This window comes from Rutilus rutilus, assembly GCF_951802725.1.
Source record: "Rutilus rutilus genome assembly, chromosome: 6".
Lineage (NCBI taxonomy): Eukaryota > Metazoa > Chordata > Actinopteri > Cypriniformes > Leuciscidae > Rutilus > Rutilus rutilus.
Window position 1 is genome coordinate 44,650,920 of NC_140214.1, and position 21,294 is coordinate 44,672,213.

The 21,294-nt window shown below is 37.3% G+C and overlaps 1 protein-coding gene and 1 pseudogene across 2 annotated transcripts in view; both read left to right on the forward strand.

Annotated features, from left to right (window-relative positions):
* The first annotated feature begins 10,192 nt into the window (after window positions 1-10,192).
* The window catches only part of LOC311292518 (uncharacterized protein), a 1,083,963-nt gene continuing 1,072,861 nt past the window's right edge, over window positions 10,193-21,294 (forward strand). Inside the window, exons 1-2 of the mRNA XM_084412230.1 lie at window positions 10,193-10,673; window positions 11,576-11,704. Of these exons, the coding sequence (XP_084268356.1) occupies window positions 11,646-11,704 (59 nt within the window). The 5' untranslated portion in view covers window positions 10,193-10,673; window positions 11,576-11,645. The remainder of the gene's footprint in view (window positions 10,674-11,575; window positions 11,705-21,294) is intronic.
* LOC311292525 (NACHT, LRR and PYD domains-containing protein 12-like) overlaps window positions 12,332-21,294 on the forward strand; it is a 53,522-nt pseudogene continuing 44,559 nt past the window's right edge. Inside the window, exons 1-7 of the transcript XR_014630286.1 lie at window positions 12,332-12,338; window positions 13,009-13,093; window positions 13,371-13,566; window positions 13,661-15,609; window positions 16,250-16,414; window positions 17,197-17,370; window positions 18,484-18,657. The product of XR_014630286.1 is annotated as an NACHT, LRR and PYD domains-containing protein 12-like (transcript). The remainder of the gene's footprint in view (window positions 12,339-13,008; window positions 13,094-13,370; window positions 13,567-13,660; window positions 15,610-16,249; window positions 16,415-17,196; window positions 17,371-18,483; window positions 18,658-21,294) is intronic.

Here is a 21,294-nt window from a genome sequence, read left to right on the forward strand (position 1 = left end):
TTTCGGAGAGATAGGTAGCTTAGTGTAACGCAAAGTTGAGATGTGGCCCAGAGAGAAAAAACAAAACAAAAAAACAATAGGTGTCGAAGGAAAAGATGCACGAGAGACGAAAGATGGCGTAGCAAATATAAAAATAATACAAATATAAAAGGAAATAAAAGAAAGAGTACAAAGGTCGGTACGGTAGAGCGGTTCTCTCCTCTCCTCACCTTTCAAATCTATAACTGACACTCACGCACATGCGCAGTTCTCATGTTACCTCAGATTAACATAAAAGCACAAAGTGACCGTTACAGTAGCATGCCTTTTCCTACTGATTTGTTAAACCAATTGATTTGCAATGAATTAATATTCTTCTCATACTCTCTCTTCTTCCCTTACCTTCACGTTTGGCGATCTTTTAAGCCTGTCTGTTGGCGCAAAAATATGAGTGTCTTTTAGCCTTCTCAGTTGTTACTCAGTTGTTATTTTTTAGCCTGATAAGTTAATGGCTTCTGAAATGTTTTGTTGTTGTTGTTGTTTTTCTGCAATGCAGAAAACTTTGTTGATATCGTGATGCTTGATCCGACATGCGTTAAAGGGCTGCTAATCTGACCGTGAATTGGCGGTAGCCTATTAGTTATTATCCTATTAGTAGGTTACATTTTAATGCATCTTCTCTGTATAATAATTCAGTCTGTTGTTAATGAAATCGAAAATAAATAAATGGGCAGATGACGTTGTCAATGAATAAGTTCTGTGCCCGAGTATTGATTGAAACTGTCGGGCAGTGTTGTTGATCTGTAATGTATTGTTGAAAACTTAAAACAATTAAGAATAATTGTGAAATATTCGGCCTCATGTTATACGAGCAGAACTAAACATGTTTTGGGGAAATATTACATTCCTGACCTCTTTTACAGTCTAATTATAGGCTATTATAGCCTAGTTTAGATTATTTTTTATAATATCCCATGAGTCCTAATAAATGCAATTTCAACTATATCTGAAGTGCTTCTTTTATAAAGAACACCGCTTTTTCTTTTATCGGGAAACGAAGCCTAGGTGATGCGTAATGGAGATTCCAAAGCGCTCTTCTTTGGTCAGAACCAAGGAGAGCGATCGCGGATAGGTCCGTCCTATGCACCGAAACTTTTTAACAATGCAACAAAATATTTAAAGAGCATCAAGCTATTAAAATCTATATTAAGTATACATACAGATAATGTAACAGTATATTAGTCAGTAATTTTTATTAGGTTAAAAAGTGATTGGATAACGTTTTTAATTTAAGGCCCACCCACAATTGGTCTGGCCCATCCAAAACTGGAATCCTGGCGCCGTGCCTGGCTCATACTACATCTTGCCTGACTCAAATTCGAGCTGGCTTCCAGGATACACACTAGGCTACCATATATCTGCAAATATGACTAATATGGTTTAATCATAGGCAGATTACACTGAAATGAGTAGTGTGGCAATGCAAGTGTGTTTTATCACACTGGACAATAAACACGACTCACTATTAACTATTACTAATGAAAAACTTGCCAATAGAAGTTATTCTCATAATCATATTGTAAGAATTGATAAATTAGGAAATTCCAGACGGTCTGTTTTGGGGGTGACCAGGCCCTGAGAGAACAAAAGGACCTCTCTGGAGATTAGCATTTGAACTGGCTCTCATGCACCATCGAGACGAAAGTCTCACCCCTGAGTCATCTAATCTGCATCTCCTTCCCTCTCCCCTCACCCCCTCTCTCTCATGCTCAGGTGACTACCTGATTTCACCCAAGAAAATGTACAGTTTAATGTGAATGATTATGACAGAGTATATTCATGTTTGGTATCGTTTAAAATGTCACAGTGCGACTGGTACAATTCTCTCATCTCAGAATAAGTAAAACACAAGGTAATAAGGTTTTTGAAGGTTTATGGATAACTAGCATACAAGGAGGGGTTGATCTCTCAAGCAAATGGTCACACCCCCCCAAGAGGTACAGTGTACCTCAGAATGCAAATTTACTATTGTTAGCACATGTTTACATGTGAAAGAGGTCTGGCTATTTAATGGAGTACAGCAGGCAGATCGGGGCCTTTTCTGTACTTCAGATCGGTCCGTTAGGCTGGGAGATATAGATCTCTCAGCCTAACGTATTTCTTAATGTTGGGTTTGCATCTTCTCTCTATTCCAGAGCATTTGATGTTTTGTATCGATTATCTTTGAATTGATTATGAAATTGGCATGATACATTTACCTGACATAATAAATTGTTACATTTGATTATTCTAACTGACTTTGATATTATTTTCATTGAAGAGTTAAACGGAATAGTCAAACATTCACTCACTTTTAGTGAGGCACAGATATTATTAAAACCTTTCATTTATGGAGTCAGATGAATTAACGAGTAAATACATATGATTAATGTATTACAAATTTAACCACCAATACTTCGCATGAGGAAAGGACAGAGCACGTGAGACCTTCCCTGTGTTATTGGAAAACCTCCATTGGACCAATTTCACGGGCCTTACAATATCATAAGTAGAAATTCATCAACAACAAGCTTACCTCTGTAATGCTTTTTCGTGTTTTTTTACCGGTTGGAGTTGACGGATTGGGGCAAAACTTCTTCAGAGCCCTGGGCGTCTTGGAGGGGGTAGGCTCCCGGTCTCTTTTATCTGATGCCTCAGATGAACAAGCTTTTTCAGTCTGGTCTCCTTCGTCGTCAGTCCATTTTTTAAACAAGAGGATGTCGCGTTCCAACCGTGTTACAAAGTTCTGACAGGCCCGACAAATGCGATTAGATTTGTTTGCTGAATTGTCGAGTTGTAATCCTAAACGGATAACTTTTTCGTATATGCATTCACCTTCAGTATTTTTCTCAAAAATGTTTGATGTGTTAGTAAGTACTCCGTGTATTCTTAAATTCTTTTTACAACGCCGGCAAAGATCATTTACACTCATCTCCTTCTACTTCTTTCAGCGTGCGTGCAGTTGAGTTCTGTTGACAATTATGCGTCGCTCAACATACGTCACTTACTCTCTTGCTCTGATTGGTTCTAGATCTATCCAATTGAGTGCAGAGGCCATTTATTTCCTGGTTCGGTTGAAACACGCCCCATAATCAATGCTCAATGGAAAAGTATCAGACTCACATTCTGACTAGAATTGAGTATGACGACGTCAGGCTAGTCATTCAGTGTAACAGGATCAGAAAGCCATTTTGAAATTAAATAAACAACCAATAGTCATCAAGCAGTCTGTGACATCATCAATGGGCACCCTGAAGATTGTGTGGTGCTGCAGCAAGTTAAGTTTATTGCTCTTAAATATTTGATAAGTTCACCTTTTCATAGTTGTAACTTGAGTTACAAAAACACGTGTCATTCAGTGAAATGCCAAAAAAACACTTTTATTGTTCGATTTTTTGAAAAACAAGTAAATGTTGTGAATAATTATGATTAATCTTTCTGGTCAAGTTCACTGTTTGATATAGGTGGCTAGTTGTTAGCTAGCAATTATAGCTTAAGTAGAAGTTTCGTCATTCAGGGTAATGTTTTGTCATTCGGTGTAATGCAAATTGTCTGTTACACCACAGTGTCATCCATTACACTGAATGACAGTGTCACTGTTTAGATAACATTTTTAGCATTTTATTTATATTTCAGACAAATGAGGGATGTTTAGCACAAAAAAAAAAATTAAACTTTATAAATATTAATGCTTAAATGCATTTTTTTTTATGCGTTACTGATTTACTTTAGATGCCCACAAACAAAGAGAGAGTTATAGGCACCGCCAGAAAGTTAATGCAGACCCAGTAGCTAGGGCAGCGCTTTTAGCAAGGAGATGAGAAAGGTATTGAGGATTGCAATGTCAAAATAATAGGGCTGGGTTAAAAAGATTGATTTCTCGATTTTAACCGATTCTCATTTTAAAGAACCAATACTGATTTGTAAATCGATCTTTCAGTCTATGCTGTTTTCAGTTGATGTTAATCAAAGATTTATTTGAAATCGAATCAAATCGTGAAATTTGAGTCAAAGTGCATTTATCCATCATAAAAGTTTATCTATCCATCATAAAAGTGCATCTATTCATTATTGAAGTGCTCCTCATTGCTCTGGGGGGTTAATAAAGGCCTTCTGAAGTGAAGCGATGCGTTTGTGTAAGAAAAATATCCATATTTAGAACTGTATCGACTAAAATAACTAGCTTCTGGCAGACGGCCGTACGCATCGATTTACAGTGGATGAGTAAACAGTGACATGTCGCACAACATAATGACTAACGCGGAAGCGCAGAGCAAATCACGAATAAGAGTCTAAGACGAGAATTTTTAAAGAGAAATGTCGGAGGAGTTTGAGTTTGTTGGCCAGCCCTGTTTGTTTGAACCATGAGAGGCTTTAAAGGGATACTCCACTTTTTTTGGAAATAGGCTCATTTTACAACTCCCCCAGAGTTAAAGAGTTGAGTTTTACCGTTTTCAAATCCATTCAGCCGATCTCCGGGTCTGGGGGTACCACTTTTAGCATAGCTTAGCATAGATCATTGAATCGGACAAGACCATTAGCATCTCTCTCAAAAACATTACCAAAGAGTTTCGATATTTTTCCTATTTAAAACTTGACTCTTCTGTAGTTACATCGTGTACTAAAACCGACGGGAAATGTAAAGTTGCGATTTCTAGGCTGATATGGCTAGGAACTATACTCTCATTCCTGCGTAATAATCAAGAAACTTTGCTGCCATACCATGAGTGCAGCAGGTGTAATGATATGATGTCGGTTTTAGTACACGATGTAACTACAGAAGAGTCAAGTGAGAGAGTTGTAAAATGAGCCTATTTCCAAAAAAAGTGGAGTATCCCTTTAAACTTACAATAATCCTACATCTACGTCATACATCGTCAAGTGTTACCCTTTTGGCGTAAGTTGACTTGCATAGGACGTCTGCCTGAAGCTAGTTATTTTAGTTGATAAAGTTTTAAATATGGATATTTTTCTTACACGAACGCATCGCTTCACTTCAGAAGGCCTTTATTAACCCCCTGCCATGTGGAGCACTTTAATCATGAATAGATGCACTTTTTTGATGGATGGATGCTTTTTTTTATGGACTTCAAAACATAAACGGCCATTCACTGCCATTATAAAGCTTGGAAGAGCCTATATTTTTTTTAATATAGCCTAACTCCTCTTATGTTCGTCTGAAAGAAGAATGTCATATACACCTAGGATGGCTTAGGGGTGAAAAAAATCACAGGGTAAATTTTATCTTTGGGTGAACTAGCCTATGTGTGTTTGTCCTTCAAGTTTCAAGTTCTCAATATGTGGTCCTACTAAATTTGATTCGATTTTAATTGATTTTCAATTCCTTACAAAAACTTCTTGCTGACAAATGGGTAAAACCTAATGGTTTAAAGGATATTTGCGAAGTATAAAGATTTAAAATTACAAATAATTATTATTTGGGAGCTGCACTGTGATCTTTAAATAGAATCCTATAATATGTTATCAAATTAGAGTTTTTCTAAAAATGTCTGGTAAGATTTTTTTGCATAAAAATATTGTTACACTGAATGACATTTTAGTGGGTGTCTTCAGTAAAATCACAGTAAAAATGTATGGTGGTAATTATTTTTTGCTCAGAAAAATATAAAGTTAAACAGGACATATTCTAATGTATGTGAAAAAGAATAAATTTAAAGCAGTTTTACACTTTTATTTTTTTGATGCTTGAAACCCCCTTTTCGTCTTTGACCCATATACAAACCACTATTGTTATTCAAATGGTTATTCTTAAACAACAACAACACTATGGAAGAAGCTAGATGATTATTTTGCTCATCCAACAAATTATATTTTTATTTCATTATGATACCGTATACAAAGCTCAGCCATAAATTCTGCTTTTCTATAATGTTCAGGATTTTTTTATACTGTCATAGAGGTGTACATTAATTTACACGTTTTAGCATTGAGGTCTTAATTGTGAGAGTGCTGCTGTACTTATTTGCTTTATATCCAGATGCATTTCTAATATTCTGACCACGTCATGTATGTAAATAGGGTTGACAAAAAAAAAAAAAAAAAAAACTCTGAATACAATGTAGTGCAACATCACATTTAACTATGACCTCAGTATTGAATTTACACATTTCTGACTGGTAGCTAACGTTAGTGAAGTGTTGGTCACGTAAACTTGCCGTTAACTATTCTCTTACAATAAACATTAACTAGTCGGCTAAATAAATTACAACTACTGACTAGATTCATGAGAGGACGACTATGCGTTCAAATGTCAAAAATACAGTAATTTCATCAACTTACCAGCGAGCGAGCGTACTTCGGAAACACTGAACATGAATGGGGTTCAGTGCTGTATGAAGGTAAATCAGTAGCAAAACTCGAGAGCACGTAGATGTCAATTTGAGAACTTGTACAATAAATATTTGTACTTGTACATGAACATTTACACTCACGGCTCCAATGTGAAAACCTGTAAAATAAAAATCTGAAGTTGAATGTTGAAATTTGCACTCGCATACAATAGTCACAAACCTGTATTCTGCATTTGAAGCTGCAGACAAGTAGACACAAATGTGTAAAATGCCATTCACAGCTAATACAACGACAGACACAAACTTGTAATATATATTTTGCGTTTAATCTTACGTTCACATTTGCGGTACTTCCTCAATTAGGCACTTACAACTTCTCAAATCTGTCACTGCAATTTCAAATTTCGCGCCTTGACTTTTGCTACTCTTTTCGCGATTTATTAGGTGCAAAACTAACTTGTGCACTTGAAACTGAGAGGCGGCGAGAGAGAAAGGGGGGCGGGAGGAGGGGGGGTCAAAGGAGCCGTTTTATTGGTTGGCAGCTAGCCAATGAAATGGGACTTCGATGATGTCACGAAATCCGCGTGCACTGAAACGCTAACATGGCTTAATGCAATGCATTAGACTGATATTAAAAGAAATAAACGATATTATCAAACTCAGTAAACACAATGCTTATAATGCATACTACAGAAAAGCAGATGAGCACAGAATATGACGAAAGAAAGCAAATGTGTGTTCAGTGCAAATAAACTTGCTGCCTGTGTTTTATTAATAATTTAACGAATTATGTGTTTTTTAAATTTATTTATTTATTTATTTATTTTATAACTGTTGGTCCATTAAGCCTTATTAAGCGTTTTCTTGGTTTTCATACTACAGAAAAGCAGATGAGCACAGAATATGAACACAACGCGTTTAATTGAGACAGTGGTATTAAAAGACCAAACTCAGGAAACACCATACAAATAAAGCAAAGCAATTGAGCTCTGAATATGGATGCAACGAGTTTAATTGTACGTTTTCCTCCCACAGAAATTATTAATAATTTAATGAATTATGTGTTTTTTTTTTTTTGTTTTTTTTTTTTTTTATAACTGTTGGTCCATTAAGCCTTATTAAGCGTTTTCTGTGGGAGGAAAACGTACAATTAAACTCGTTGCATCCATATTCAGAGCTCAATTGCTTTGCTTTATTTGTATGGTGTTTCCTGAGTTTGGTCTTTTAATACCACTGTCTCAATTAAACGCGTTGTGTTCATATTTTGTGCTCATCTGCTTTTCTGTAGTATGAAAACCAAGAAAACGCTTAATAAGGCTTAATGGACCAACAGTTATAAAATAAATAAATAAATAAATAAATTAAAAAAACACATAATTCGTTAAATTATTAATAAAACACAGGCAGCAAGTTTATTTGCACTGAACACACATTTGCTTTCTTTCGTCATATTCTGTGCTCATCTGCTTTTCTGTAGTATGCATTATAAGCATTGTGTTTACTGAGTTTGATAATATCGTTTATTTCTTTTAATATCAGTCTAATGCAGGCATTCTCAACCCTGGTCCTGGAGGGCCACTGTCCTGCAGAGTTTAGGTCCAACCTTGATCAAACACACCTGAGCCAGCTAATTAAGCTAATTAAGCCTTTCAGGATTACTGGAAAGCTACAGGCAGGTGTGTTTGATCAAGGTTGGACCTAAACTCTGCAGGACAGTGGCCCTCCAGGACCAGGGTTGAGAATGCCTGGTCTAATGCATTGCATTAAGCCATGTTAGCGTTTCAGTGCACGCGGATTTCATGACATCATCGAAGTCCCATTTCATTGGCTAGCTGCCAACCAATAAAACGGCTCCTTTGACCCCCCCTCCTCCCGCCCCCCTTTCTCTCTCGCCGCCTCTCAGTTTCAAGTGCACAAGTTAGTTTTGCACCTAATAAATCGCGAAAAGAGTAGCAAAAGTCAAGGCGCGAAATTTGAAATTGCAGTGACAGATTTGAGAAGTTGTAAGTGCCTAATTGAGGAAGTACCGCGAATGTGAACGTAAGATTAAACGCAAAATATATATTACAAGTTTGTGTCTGTCGTTGTATTTCTGTGAATGGCATTTTACACATTTGTGTCTACTTGTCTGCAGCTTCAAATGCAGAATACAGGTTTGTGACTATTGTATGCGAGTGCAAATTTCAACATTCAACTTCAGATTTTTATTTTACAGGTTTTCACATTGGAGCCGTGCAGGGCTTGACATTAACACCCGCCAACCCGCCAAATGCGGGTGGATTTTGCTCGTGGCGGGTAACACAGTCACTCCAAATAGCCACTTTGGCGGGTTGAATAATTGTAGTCTTTTCAAAAGGCATCTGAAATAAGTGTGACACTACGACACTACAAATCCCATAGGGCTGTCAACGAATATTCTAAATTCGAATATATATTCGAATAGTTTTAAAAAACAGAATTTCGAAGGTGAAAATTAATATTCGAATGTGGAAAAACGCCCACGGTAGCAGAGGCGCGGCTGTCTGCTTTGCGAGTGGGCGCGCTGCCTGAGGGATCATTTTATTTAACGTTAAACAGAAACATTACTAAAGTGTAGGCTACTGTACTGACTGAATAGATATTGCATGAATAAGGTAGGTTAGATACAGCAGTTTCATGCACTGCAGGCTTCCACTGGTTTGATTATTTACCGTTTCATGTCAAGGAAAAGTTCCATGTTTACCACAGCACAGCTCGCTCGGAGCGTTCAATGTCGGTTATATATACTGTAAAACTTCAATTAATGTTAATAATATTTGTTTCAATCACTGAATGAAGCCTGCTATATAAGAGTCGCGACCTTAAATTGCTTGCACAAAACTCTTGATCAGCACTCAACATTTGCTTATTGTTGTTGTTCATTTAAACTGTTATGCACAGAGCGTCATTCGCGCTACATTACATTCGCGTTACATTCAGCGCGCCTCATTCGCGCCGCAAGACCTCCAGACGCGCGTAAACGCGTCTTTACACTCGCGCCAGACGCTCTATTCGCGTTTGGTGCTGAGGGTGAGGGCGAGAGAGAGAAAGAGTGCCTGCGAGTGAGCGAGCGAGCGAGAGTGAGTGAGGTCTGTGGTCTTGGCCATTAGTTGATTTACTTGTTTTCGTGTAGGTAATACGTTGTCAAATATGTTTAAACTTAAATAAACTACCTATACAAGTAGTTATGTCTCTTTGTATTAATTTGTCCTGTTATTGACGTAATGCGCGTCATTGACATGCGCAACCAGATGTTCGAATAGTTCGAATATAAGCTATGTGTTTTTTTTAGAGGGAATATTCGAAGGTCATTTTTGAGCAATTTTGACAGCCCTAATGAGTATTGTCGCTAGTGACCGACAACAAAGAATCGAAGAGACAGCTAGCTGCCCTGCTGGAGTTATGTCGTATGCTGTATTATACATAATACATGGTTTTATTTTAAAAAAGGAGCTTTACACACAACCTTATCAGAGCTAATGATAATGACCTGTATTGTTATATATTTATGTAGTCTTTATTTTGGTGTGTACAGTGGTTTTACATTTAAAAGGGCTGTAAATCTAGTTCAAGTAAATTTTAGCAAAAGAAAACCACTAGCCACATTGGCTAGTGAGCAAAAAAGTTAATGTCAAGCCCTGGAGCCGTGAGTGTAAATGTTCATGTACAAGTACAAATATTTATTGTACAAGTTCTCAAATTGACATCTACGTGCTCTCGAGTTTTGCTACTGATTTACTTTCATAGTGCTGGAGCTATCCACGACACGCGTTACTTCCGTGTCGTACCTCTCTGGCTCCGCCCAAAAGTGTCGCCCCGCCCCATCGTCCAGACTGCAGTGCACTCTGGGGTACTTCCTGTCAACTGCTCGCTATAGAGTTGCCTTTATTGTGTCTGCGTTCAAGAGAAGTAAGTGTGTTTGTATATATATTATGCTTATATAATTATAACATCTCGTTTCTTGTCTTTAGTGTGAGAATTTGAGTTTTTAGCTGTTACTGGTCTATTCTATTATAAGTGCGTCATCTTCAGAAGTGCGTCTGGAGCGAAAACGAAAGTAACAACACATCAACAGAAATACCAGCCTCTGACACCTAAACCTGTTACTCAGTGGATTTGATCTGATCTATGATCCAGAAAACATTTCCACAGATGTCAGTTAGCACAATGCCTCCAAATCTAATAACACTCGCGGCCATTTATGAGTTTAATCCACAATCCATCGAGACCAGCAAGAGATTCTGAGAGCGACGCGCGCGGACTGACAACAAGCGTTACTGAGTTTAAAATACTGATAAACTCTCTTCTTAGTGGACAAGACTGCAAGTAAGTTTAATACACTGTCCATTAAAGTAATTTGTAATTATTAGGAACTTCATATTGTATATTAAGTGAGATTTAAATGTGAAGTTACAGAAGACTGTTCTTCTGCTACTCCGAGAACAGGCCTTCTGTAAGTTCACATTTAAATCTCACTTAATATACAATTTGAAGTTCCTAATAATTACAAATGATTACAGACGAAGAATCTGCCAGAAATTACAATCTTTTGAAGTTAAAACTTTTGAAGTTTTATTGAGAAAGGTTCATTGAAAACGAATATGTTTCTGAAAGTTTTCTCCCATTTCCTCTTCAGTTTTAGGCTGTTGTTTTTGTGAAATCGAAAGTATTTTTGAAGCAGACATTTACTGTAGACAGACAGATGAAGCCTGACGGCAATGAACAACAATCTGCTGTTATTAAACTGAATATTTCAGTTCATATATAGCATTATGATTAGTAGTTATACAGTATGTCTATTATAATTCTGCTTACTTTTACTCAATCAGTTATTTTAGGATCATTTAAAAGTAATGAAATCAATCATCACTGTGAACTTGAAGTAATGATTAAATGACAAACGATTCAACAATTAATAAAGATTGGGTAAATATGATTGTACAATGATATAAAACTATAATAGAGAATATTACAAATCAGGTTCAATTTTCCCACTCAAAGTTTTAAACAATTGCTTTTCCCCAATGAATTAATATTTAGAGTCAGTTAAACTCATTAAACAATCAGAAATGATTAAGTCCATTAGGTTATTTTACATGGCAATATATTTGTCTGTAACTCACTTTATTTTATAGATTGTTTTTGCTGTTGTTGATGTTAACTCAGCATTCTTCATTATTGTCTTAAATAAGATGTTCTTCATCTGTGTAAAATGGTGTCATTTCCAGGTGATGCTGAAGGATTGAGTGTTTTCAGAAAGCAGTGCTGATCAGTTTTCAGTGTCAGTTTAGCTGCAGTATGTCAGAGGAAAGAGGAAAGGACTCTCTCTCTCAGATGAGTCTCTCAGAGAAACACAGGTAAGACTGCGTCTCTTTTCATCAGTTTAAACTCTACTGGACTTTGTGTTTCCCTGTCAATAACACAACTTTAAGCATTGTTTTATTTATATTGTTTTATATTTGCAAATGCTTTAATCCAATCTAGACGCTGAATTAATCCAAATAAATGACTCTAGTTTTTAGATCATACAATTATTGACAGACATTAGGAAACAACTATACACTTAATTTAATTCAAGTATGCTAACACAACTGTGTCGCACAGACATTTATGCTCTCTATTTCTGTCAATAAACAAAATCTTGACATGGTCTCATAAATTAGAGTCAAGTATTTTTTAACATGTTTAATCTCTCTCATGTATATTAAAGAAATTCTTAAACCAATATATGAATGAAATAAAACAATCATTAACTATAAAACTGTAAATTGTGTGAGTGTGTGTATTTCTGTGGAGGATTAGATAAAGACACAGATGTGTTTCACACACAGTTGATCCTCCTTTACTGAAGTGTTTTCTCTCTCTCTCTGTTCTGTGTGTCATCAGTGTAAGATCGGGCTCACATGTGTCCAGCTCTGTATCTCTGAAGAGTGATCTGTCTAAAGGTGCAAATCCACCAGACTTCAGTGCGAAAACACCATCTAATAAAAGGTATTTTGTGTGTTTATATTACATTATATTGTTGTATTATTTGCCCACAGTGGTGTATATGATTGATCTTGACTGAATAAAACAATAAGCCACAATAAAACTCAATTCCTGGGAACCTTATGAAACTCATTCAGTAACACAATTACACAGGCAGCCACAAGGAGACACAAATACACTATGGAAAATAGATCATGCAACTAAACATGTATATATTTACCCATCAAACTGTAGTCACAAATGGACAAATGCACAGCTATACTGCATTTAATTACTATTTGCAACATTAAAACTTTTCAAGTGAGACTAAAGTATCTCCTTTACTAAAGTGTTTTCTCTCTGTTCTTTGTGTCATCAGTGTAAGATCAGGCTCACATGTGTCCAGCTCTGTGTCTCTGAAGAGTGATCGGTCTAAAGGTGCAATACTACCAAACTTCAGTGAGAAAACACCATCATCTAGTAAAAGGTATTTCATGAGTTTCTAATTTTTTGTCACATGCTGACTGTGTTTAAAAGTTGTATCAGTGAATACCAATCATGAAACATTTTTAGATCCAATATTTATCATAAATCTGATCGAATATTTATAAGAGTATTCACAGCAAATGCTTATTTCTCTTTCTGTGATATTTTGCCCGGAAAATCAGTATTTATTTTATTTATTTAATTACAGGCTTCAATGTGAGACATTAGACTCAGACGTTCAGACTCACAGGAACCACGATAATTTCATAGACAATCTTCTAGGAATCTTCCAGGTAGGAAAACACGTGTTTATAAATGTATAATATTTACAACTAACAAATATGTTATTTAAATAACAAATTTAATGTAATTCCTCTAGATCACTATTTTTCCTTTGAAGCACTTATATATTTTTTATTTTTGTTTATTTGTTAAAAATAACAGCTGGTTAACATGTTAGTCTTTTAACTTGATTTTTTAAATATATATAATAGTTGTATATAGATATTATACTAAATGTAGATGTAAATTTGGTTTAAATTGTGTCTTTTCTCTTACTTTTGTTTGTAGGATCTTGAGAGCAAAATAATCACATTTCTGAAGAATGAACTGGAGAAGTTTAAGAAAATATTACAAAAAGAGAACACACAACACTTTGTGAAGGACTTTATTGAGAACAGATCCAGTATCAAAGAATCAGCTCTTGATCTCACACTACATTACCTGAGAGAGATGAAGCAAGATGAAGCTGCTGATGCTCTAGAAGGTAAGAGACTCATGATCATCTGTCTGATTGTCTCTTATAAATGTAGGAGAGAAAATGAAGACTAAAACTATCTATTTTCTGTTCCTGTGTTTAGAAGAGCTGTTCTTCATTCCTCAGCTGAAATGTGGCCTAAAGAAGAAGTATCAATGTGTAATTGAAGGAATTGCGAAGCAAGGTGACTCCACACTTCTGAATAACATCTACACAGATCTCTATATCACTCAGGGCGGCAGTGAACAGGTCAATACTGAACATGAGGTGAGACAGATTGAAGTTGCTTCCAGGCGTCATGAAGCACAAGAGATACAGGTTGAATGCACACATTTGTTTGAAGCTCCTGAACAAGACAAGAAGAAGATCCGAACTGTACTGACAAAAGGAGTCGCTGGCATCGGGAAATCAGTCTCTGTGCAAAAGTTTGTTCTGGACTGGGCTGAAGGAAAAGAAAATGAAGATATCAGCTTCATATTTCCTCTTCCATTCAGAGAGATGAACTTAAAGGAGAAAGAAAAACTAAGTTTGATGGACCTTATAACTCAATTTTTCCCAGAGACAAAAGGACTAAACCTTACAAGAAGGAATCAATTCAAAGTGCTGTTCATCCTTGATGGACTGGACGAATGTCGCCTTCCTCTGAAGTTTGACTGTAATGAGACGTGGAGTGATGTATCTTCACCAGCCTCTCTGGATGTTCTCCTAACGAACCTCATGAAGGGAAATCTGCTTCCTTCTGCTCTCATCTGGATCACCACCAGACCAGCAGCTGCCAGTAAGATTCCTCCTGACTGTATCGACCGGCTGACAGAGATACGAGGATTCAGTGATGCACAAAAGCAAGAGTACTTCAAAAAAAGATTAACTGATCAGAACCAGGCCAAAACAATCATAGATCACATTAAACGATCAAAGAGTCTCTTTATCATGTGCCACATCCCAGTCTTCTGCTGGATTTCAGCCACGGTTCTCCAGAACATTCTGGAGGAGAAAAGAAATAATGATGTGAAAAACACTCAGGCTGATGAGATCTCTAAAACACTGCAGGAATCAAACACTGAAGACACTCCCAAGACTCTGACTCAAATGTACACACACTTTCTCCGCTTTCAGATCCAGCAGAGCCGCCGAAAGTATGATGGAGAATACACACCAGATGTTTCCTGGGATAAAGACGCCATCCTTTCACTGGGGAAACTGGCATTTCATCAGCTAGAAAGAAACAACCTGATCTTCTATGACACAGACCTGGAAGCCTGTGGTATTGACGTCTATAAGGCATCAGTGTACTCAGGCATGTGTACCCAGATCTTTAAGGAGGAAACAGGGATCGTTCTTGGTACCATGTACTGCTTTGTTCACTTGAGCATTCAAGAGTTTATTGCAGCCCTTTATGCACATCTGTTTCTAGACATCAACAAGACAAGTGTGTTTGATCATGAGTCTACAGAACAGGAAAACAGAAATGAAACCATGATTGATTTCCTCAAGACTGCAGTGGACAAGGCGCTCGAGAGTGACAATGGACACCTGGACCTTTTCCTTCGTTCCTTCCTTTTCTCTGTCACTCCAGTCCAATCGACGACTCTTACGAGGTCTGTTGACACAGCAAGACGACAAGGCGCTCCAGAGGAACAATGGACACCTGGACATTTTCCGTCGCTTCCGCCTCGGCCTGTCACTCCAGTCCAATCGACAACCCTTACGAGGTCTGTTGACACAGCAAGACGGCAATGACCAGAGCAACAAGGAAATAGTTCAGTACATCAAGCAGAAATTAGAAGATGATCTTCCTGCAGAGAGATCCATCAATCTGTTCTACTGTCTGAATGAACTGAACGACCAAACTCTGGTGAAAGAGATTCAAACCCACCTTAGCAAAGGAAGTCTCTCATCTGGTGACCTTTCACCTGCCCAGTGGTCTGCTTTAGCCTTTGTGTTGTTGACATCAGAGGAAGAGCTGGAGGAGTTTGAGCTTCAGAAATTCAAGAAATCAGACGAGTGTCTCATTAGATTATCGGCAGTCATCAAAACCTCCAGAAGAGCTCTGTAAGTCTTTTAATATATTTTGTCATGTTTTGCTCTCATCTGAAAATGTCTTTATCTACATTACTCTATAGTGATTCCTTATCATGAACATGAACTTATCCCTGTAAAGCCTGACATATGAATTAATAGTTAGTTTTTTTTTTTTTTTTTTTTGTGGAGACAGTTTATCAAACGTTTAGACAAAATATAAAAGACCTTGTAAAATGTTTGCATATTTTATATCATATGATACACCAGACTGTTATGACTTATATAGAATTATATATTAGCTCATACTCATACTTGAGGGAAAAATAGTACATATTTTATTCATATACCCAAACTAGGGGGAAATAATGTAATTTGGTACAGATGTTATTTATATTGCCAAAATGAAAGATGAAATCTTTCTGACATTCTGTAAGGTTATAATATAAAACATTGATATTTTTATAAAACAGGCTATACATACATTATACATTACTAATACATTATCGGTTGTTACTGTATCTCCCAATAATTTGATACTTTAAGTGCTTAGTTTATGTAAAAAATGTTTATGTAAAAAATTATAATGAAATATATATTTAATATTTATTTTTTGAAAAATGTATTGAATGTGCTCCATCTAATTCTGTGATGTGATTTATTTCCCTTTTAGGTTAAATGATTGTAACTTAACAGACAAAAGCTGTTCAGCTCTGGCTGCAGTTCTTGGATCAGATGCCAATCTGAAAGAGCTGAACATGAACAATAATAATCTGCAGGATTCAGGAGTGAAGCTGCTCTGCACTGGACTGAAGAAGTGTAAATTAGAGATACTGAGGTAAGTTGAGCCACAGGAGTCACATGACGAGAGTGAGGCTCGATGACTGACAGGGCGATGCTGGAGACAAAAGCGCAAGAGAAAGTCTTGGTTACCAATGTACCCCTAATTCCTTAATAGAGGAAACAGAGACGTTATGTTAAAGACAGACAAATGGGGTCAGTTCAAATCATCTCTGAGTTCTAGAGAAATGCCCAGTGGAATCTGCATGCCCAGCAACTCCCCCGTACATACAGCTGTATAAGATGGCGGCACACATCCACTCATTCAGGTTTATGCTGAGGAGCCGAGACGGGGTCCTGGCCATTCAGTGGGATGGTTCAGGGTTGTGGCAGGAGGTACATAACGCCTCTATTCCCTCCATCAGGGAATGAGGGTTACATCAGTAACGTCAGTCACGTTCAATGTTATGTCGAAAACTAACAAATTGGGTCCCTAAGTTGTAACTTCCCTATGACCCCACGAATGCCCAAAATGCTAGTCCTTCATGCCAATGGGATGGTAGTAGTGCTTTGGCTCTCTTCCTAATTTTCCTTACAGCCATAAAAAATATCGGAAACTAGCGAACATAACATAGGGAAACTGCTCTTTATGATGAAGCGCCAAGTGGGGAATCGCTGCACTTATCCATGCAATACGCCAGTGAAACACCACTGAATGTGCCGTAGACCACCAGAAAAACGGCTTCCTTATTGTAGAGGCGACTGGAAGAGCGATCATTTAGATTTATATTGTTCAGGTATAACTGATTAATCAGCTGAATATTTTCCTCTCTGTTCTAGACTCTCTAACTGCAGTGTGACAGAAGAAGGTTATAAAGCTCTGGCTTCAGCTCTGAGATCAAACCCTTCACACCTGATAGAGCTGGATCTCACAGGAAATGATCCTGGACAATCAGGAGTGAAGGAGCTCAGTGATTTACTACAGGATCCAGACTGTCAACTGAAGACACTGAGGTGAGACGGGATCAAATAATGCACTAATTTAGCTATATGCAGACTAACTATTCATAACTAATACTAGCTTTGCTTGAGCTCCAAGTTAAAACCCACAAAAAGTATTGCAAAGACAGCAAGCTGGGCAATAAACCGTGAATGGTTTGGTGATATAGGTATAGGTAGAAAAGACTTAAGACATTAAGCCCTCTCACCCCAAAGATGAGTAGAATATTTCACTGAAGTCACTATGGAGAAATATACGGTGGCTCATGGGGTGAATCTCTTGTGGAAGCTAAGAAAAAACGAAGGGGCTCCTGCGGGGAGCAGGGGTAGAAATCACTGATGCAGCAGTGAAAAGAATGGAGGTTATTGCGAGCGGAGTGAGAAATCATTGCTGTGCCAGTTAGAAATGTAATTTTCTTTGAAAGTTGGTGTGAAATTGCTGTAGCGGCAGCAAGATACATTTTTATTCTGAAAGCTGGTGTGAGAGTAATGGCTGAAATCACTTCTTCGGCAGTGTGACACAAAGTTTACTCTGAAAGCTGGTGTGAGACCAGTTGCTGAAATCACTACTGTGGTAATGAGAGAAAAGTACTCTGAAAGCTGGCGTGAGAGCTGTGGCCGAAATCACTGTTGTGGCAGTGATAAACGAAGTTTACTCTGAAAGCTGGTGTGAGACCAGTGGCCAACATCACTACTGCGGTAATGAGAGAGATGTACTCAGGGCCATCGCAAGAACATATAGAATGAGGGGCATTTCATTTTCATGGGGGAGGGCACACTTTTCTATGATCTTCAAAACAGACATTCAACAAAACAACATCCCGTATTTAGCCTAATAAAACTCAAATAGACCAAGTTCTATATTATAACAACGCCAGAACACAAAGTAAAATGTAAAATTGTTTAATTTTAAAAATAGATTTTCTAATCTTAGGATGAGGGTGAACCAACACCATGAGGATATGCGATTCCCCTTTAAAAACATTTACCATTTACAGGACTTGGCATGGCAGAAAACTTGCAAAGAGCGCTCATTTTATAATAATTAAAGGTCCCATGACATGGATTATTTTATTATTTTACAATGTTTCCTGATTAATCAGCTGAATGTTTTCCTCTCTGTTCTAGACTCTCTAACTGCAGTGTGACAGAAGAAGGTTATAAAGCTCTGGCTTCAGCTCTGAGATCAAACCCTTCACACCTGATAGAGCTGGATCTCACAGGAAATGATCCTGGACAATCAGGAGTGAAGCAGCTCAGTGATTTACTGCAGGATCCAGACTGTCAACTGAAGACACTGAGGTGAGACGGGATCTAATAATGAACTAAATTAGCTATATGCAGACTAAATATTCATAACTAATATATGATTTTAGTTATACAATAAGCTGGACAATTTGTTGCATCAAGATCAGATCAAATGCTATGGGCTCTGTCATGATGATGATAACCGTCAACACAGTTTAGTTGTGATACAAGCTAAAGGTCAAGTAGACATTATGGGTCACTATATGTGCTGATATTCTGGAGTATGTTATACCTTGAAAATTAACATGGACAATTTTGTTTTTGTGCACACTTGTCATAACAAATTTTAGTAACCTTTTCACTAGTTTGCCTGCCCATTCAGCCTTAAAGATTAATAGTAAACTAACTTGGCTTGCCGTCCTTGGAGGAGGCTTGAACCCGAGGCTCGGCTTGAGCTCCGAGTTAAAACCCACAAAAAGTATTGCAAAGACAGCAAGCTGGGCAATAAACCATGAGTGGTTTGGCGATATAGGTATAGGTAGAAAAGACTTAAGACATTAAGCCCTCTCCCCCCCAAAGATGAGTAGAATATTTCGCTGAAGTCACTATGGAGAAATATACGGTGGCTCATGGGGTGAATCTCTTGTGGAAGCTGAGAAAAAACGAAGGGGCTCCTGCGGGGAGCAGGGGTAGAAATCACTGATGCGGCAGTGAAAAGAATGGAGGTTATTGCGAGCGGACTGAGAAATCATTGCTGTGCCAGTTAGAAATGTAATTTTCTTTGAAAGTTGGTGCGAAATTGCTGTAGCGGCAGCAAGGTAAATTTTTATTCTGAAAGCTGGTGTGAGAGTAATGGCTGAAATCACTGCTTCGGCAGTGAGACACAAAGTTTACTCTGAAAGCTGGTGTGAGACCAGTTGCTGAAATCACTACTGTGGTAATGAGAGAAATGTAGTCTGAAAGCTAGCGTGAGAGCAGTGGCCAACATCACTAGTGCGGTAATGAGAGAGATGTACTCAGGGCCGTCGCCAGAACATATAGAATGGGGGGGCATTTCATTTTCATGGGGGAGGGCACACTTTTTTATGATCTTCAAAACAGATATTCAACAAAACAATAACATCCCGTATTTAGGCTAATAAAACAAAAATAGACCAAGTTCTATATTATAACAACGCCAGAACAAATGTAAAAAAAATTAATTTTAAAAATACATTTTCTAATCATAGGCGGAGGGTGAACCAACACCATGAGGATATGCAATTCCCCTTTAAAAATGTTTACCATTTACAGGATTTGGCATGTCAGAAAACTTGCATAGAGCGCTCATTTTATAATAATAAAGCGGTTATACAATTTCATTGCGATTTCACAAAGTTCCATTATTATCAGTTAAGCTGATGCACAACGAATGTCTTACTGCTTATTATAACGAGAGGATTGCCAATATTCTTTATTACGGAGAGAACTGATCCTAGACCAGCATTTATGGACAGCTTTTCCTTCTAAAAGCAATCAGAATCATATGGAAGCTTGTTTCCACCACAGGATAAAAATAAATAAAAGATAATTGCGACTTTTTATCTCACAATTCTGAAAAAAAAATACACTCATTTGCGAGTTTATCTCACAATTCTATTATACATGCAATTACGACTGTTTATCACACAACTCTAACTTTATTAGGGATGGGCATTTCAAGCAAAAATAATATTCGATGATCGCTGGGAATTATTCGATTATTACTCAAAAATCGCACCCTTGCCCCACATGCTCACTGGTAAAACACGTTCGCTCAAGTACCGCTCCGACATTAAATTTCTCTGTACTTTAATAGGCTATAAGTGTTGTAGCCAGTAAAGGATACATAGGCTTTCTAGTTTCAAATTTATGTTTAAATATATTATGTTTGTTTATATATTAAAATTTCATCTATGTTGATTATATGAAAAGGGAACAGCATGAGTATGATAGGATCATAAGATGCGCACTATATCGGGAGACATATTGAGTGGGTCAGACATGATTTTGACCACTTCATTAAGTTTTGTTTTGTAGAAAGCCTTTCTTTAAAGTAAATTTCGTTTTGTATAAATTGCATCTTAATTTTAATCAGTGTTTCATCAACAAATTGCCTGGATTTAAAAAATAAGAAGCAAATATAGCCGACATCAGGACATGGAAGCGCCAGAGCGATCACTAGCGTTGCCCGTGAACTGGAGCTCGTATTATAAATGAATCGAAACTCAGAGTAGTATAGGCCACTTGCCTCACAGACATGATGAGATATATATATATATATATATATATATATATATATATATATATATATATATATATATATATATATAGAAAGCTTGAAATGTCTAAATCAAACAAAACAATTCAAAATGAAAAGAAACAGTTGGCTATACTTTCTGCTTATGTAATCTGTATCATATGAAATGTGCATTTCTCTCTAGAGGCGTGTTCACTACTGCGAACATGGCAAGTCAGCATCGTCAACCGACACTGACACAGAAAACACTAGTTTATTAATGAACTATTAAAATGTCTCCTTGCTATATTTGACACATTCATAATCATTACTTTTGCCAGTTCTTTGTGACAGTTTTTTAGTGTGTAATTGGCAGCGACGTCACCCACTGGTTACATGAACGCGTCACCACCTCATCATTAAGTCCGTGGCCA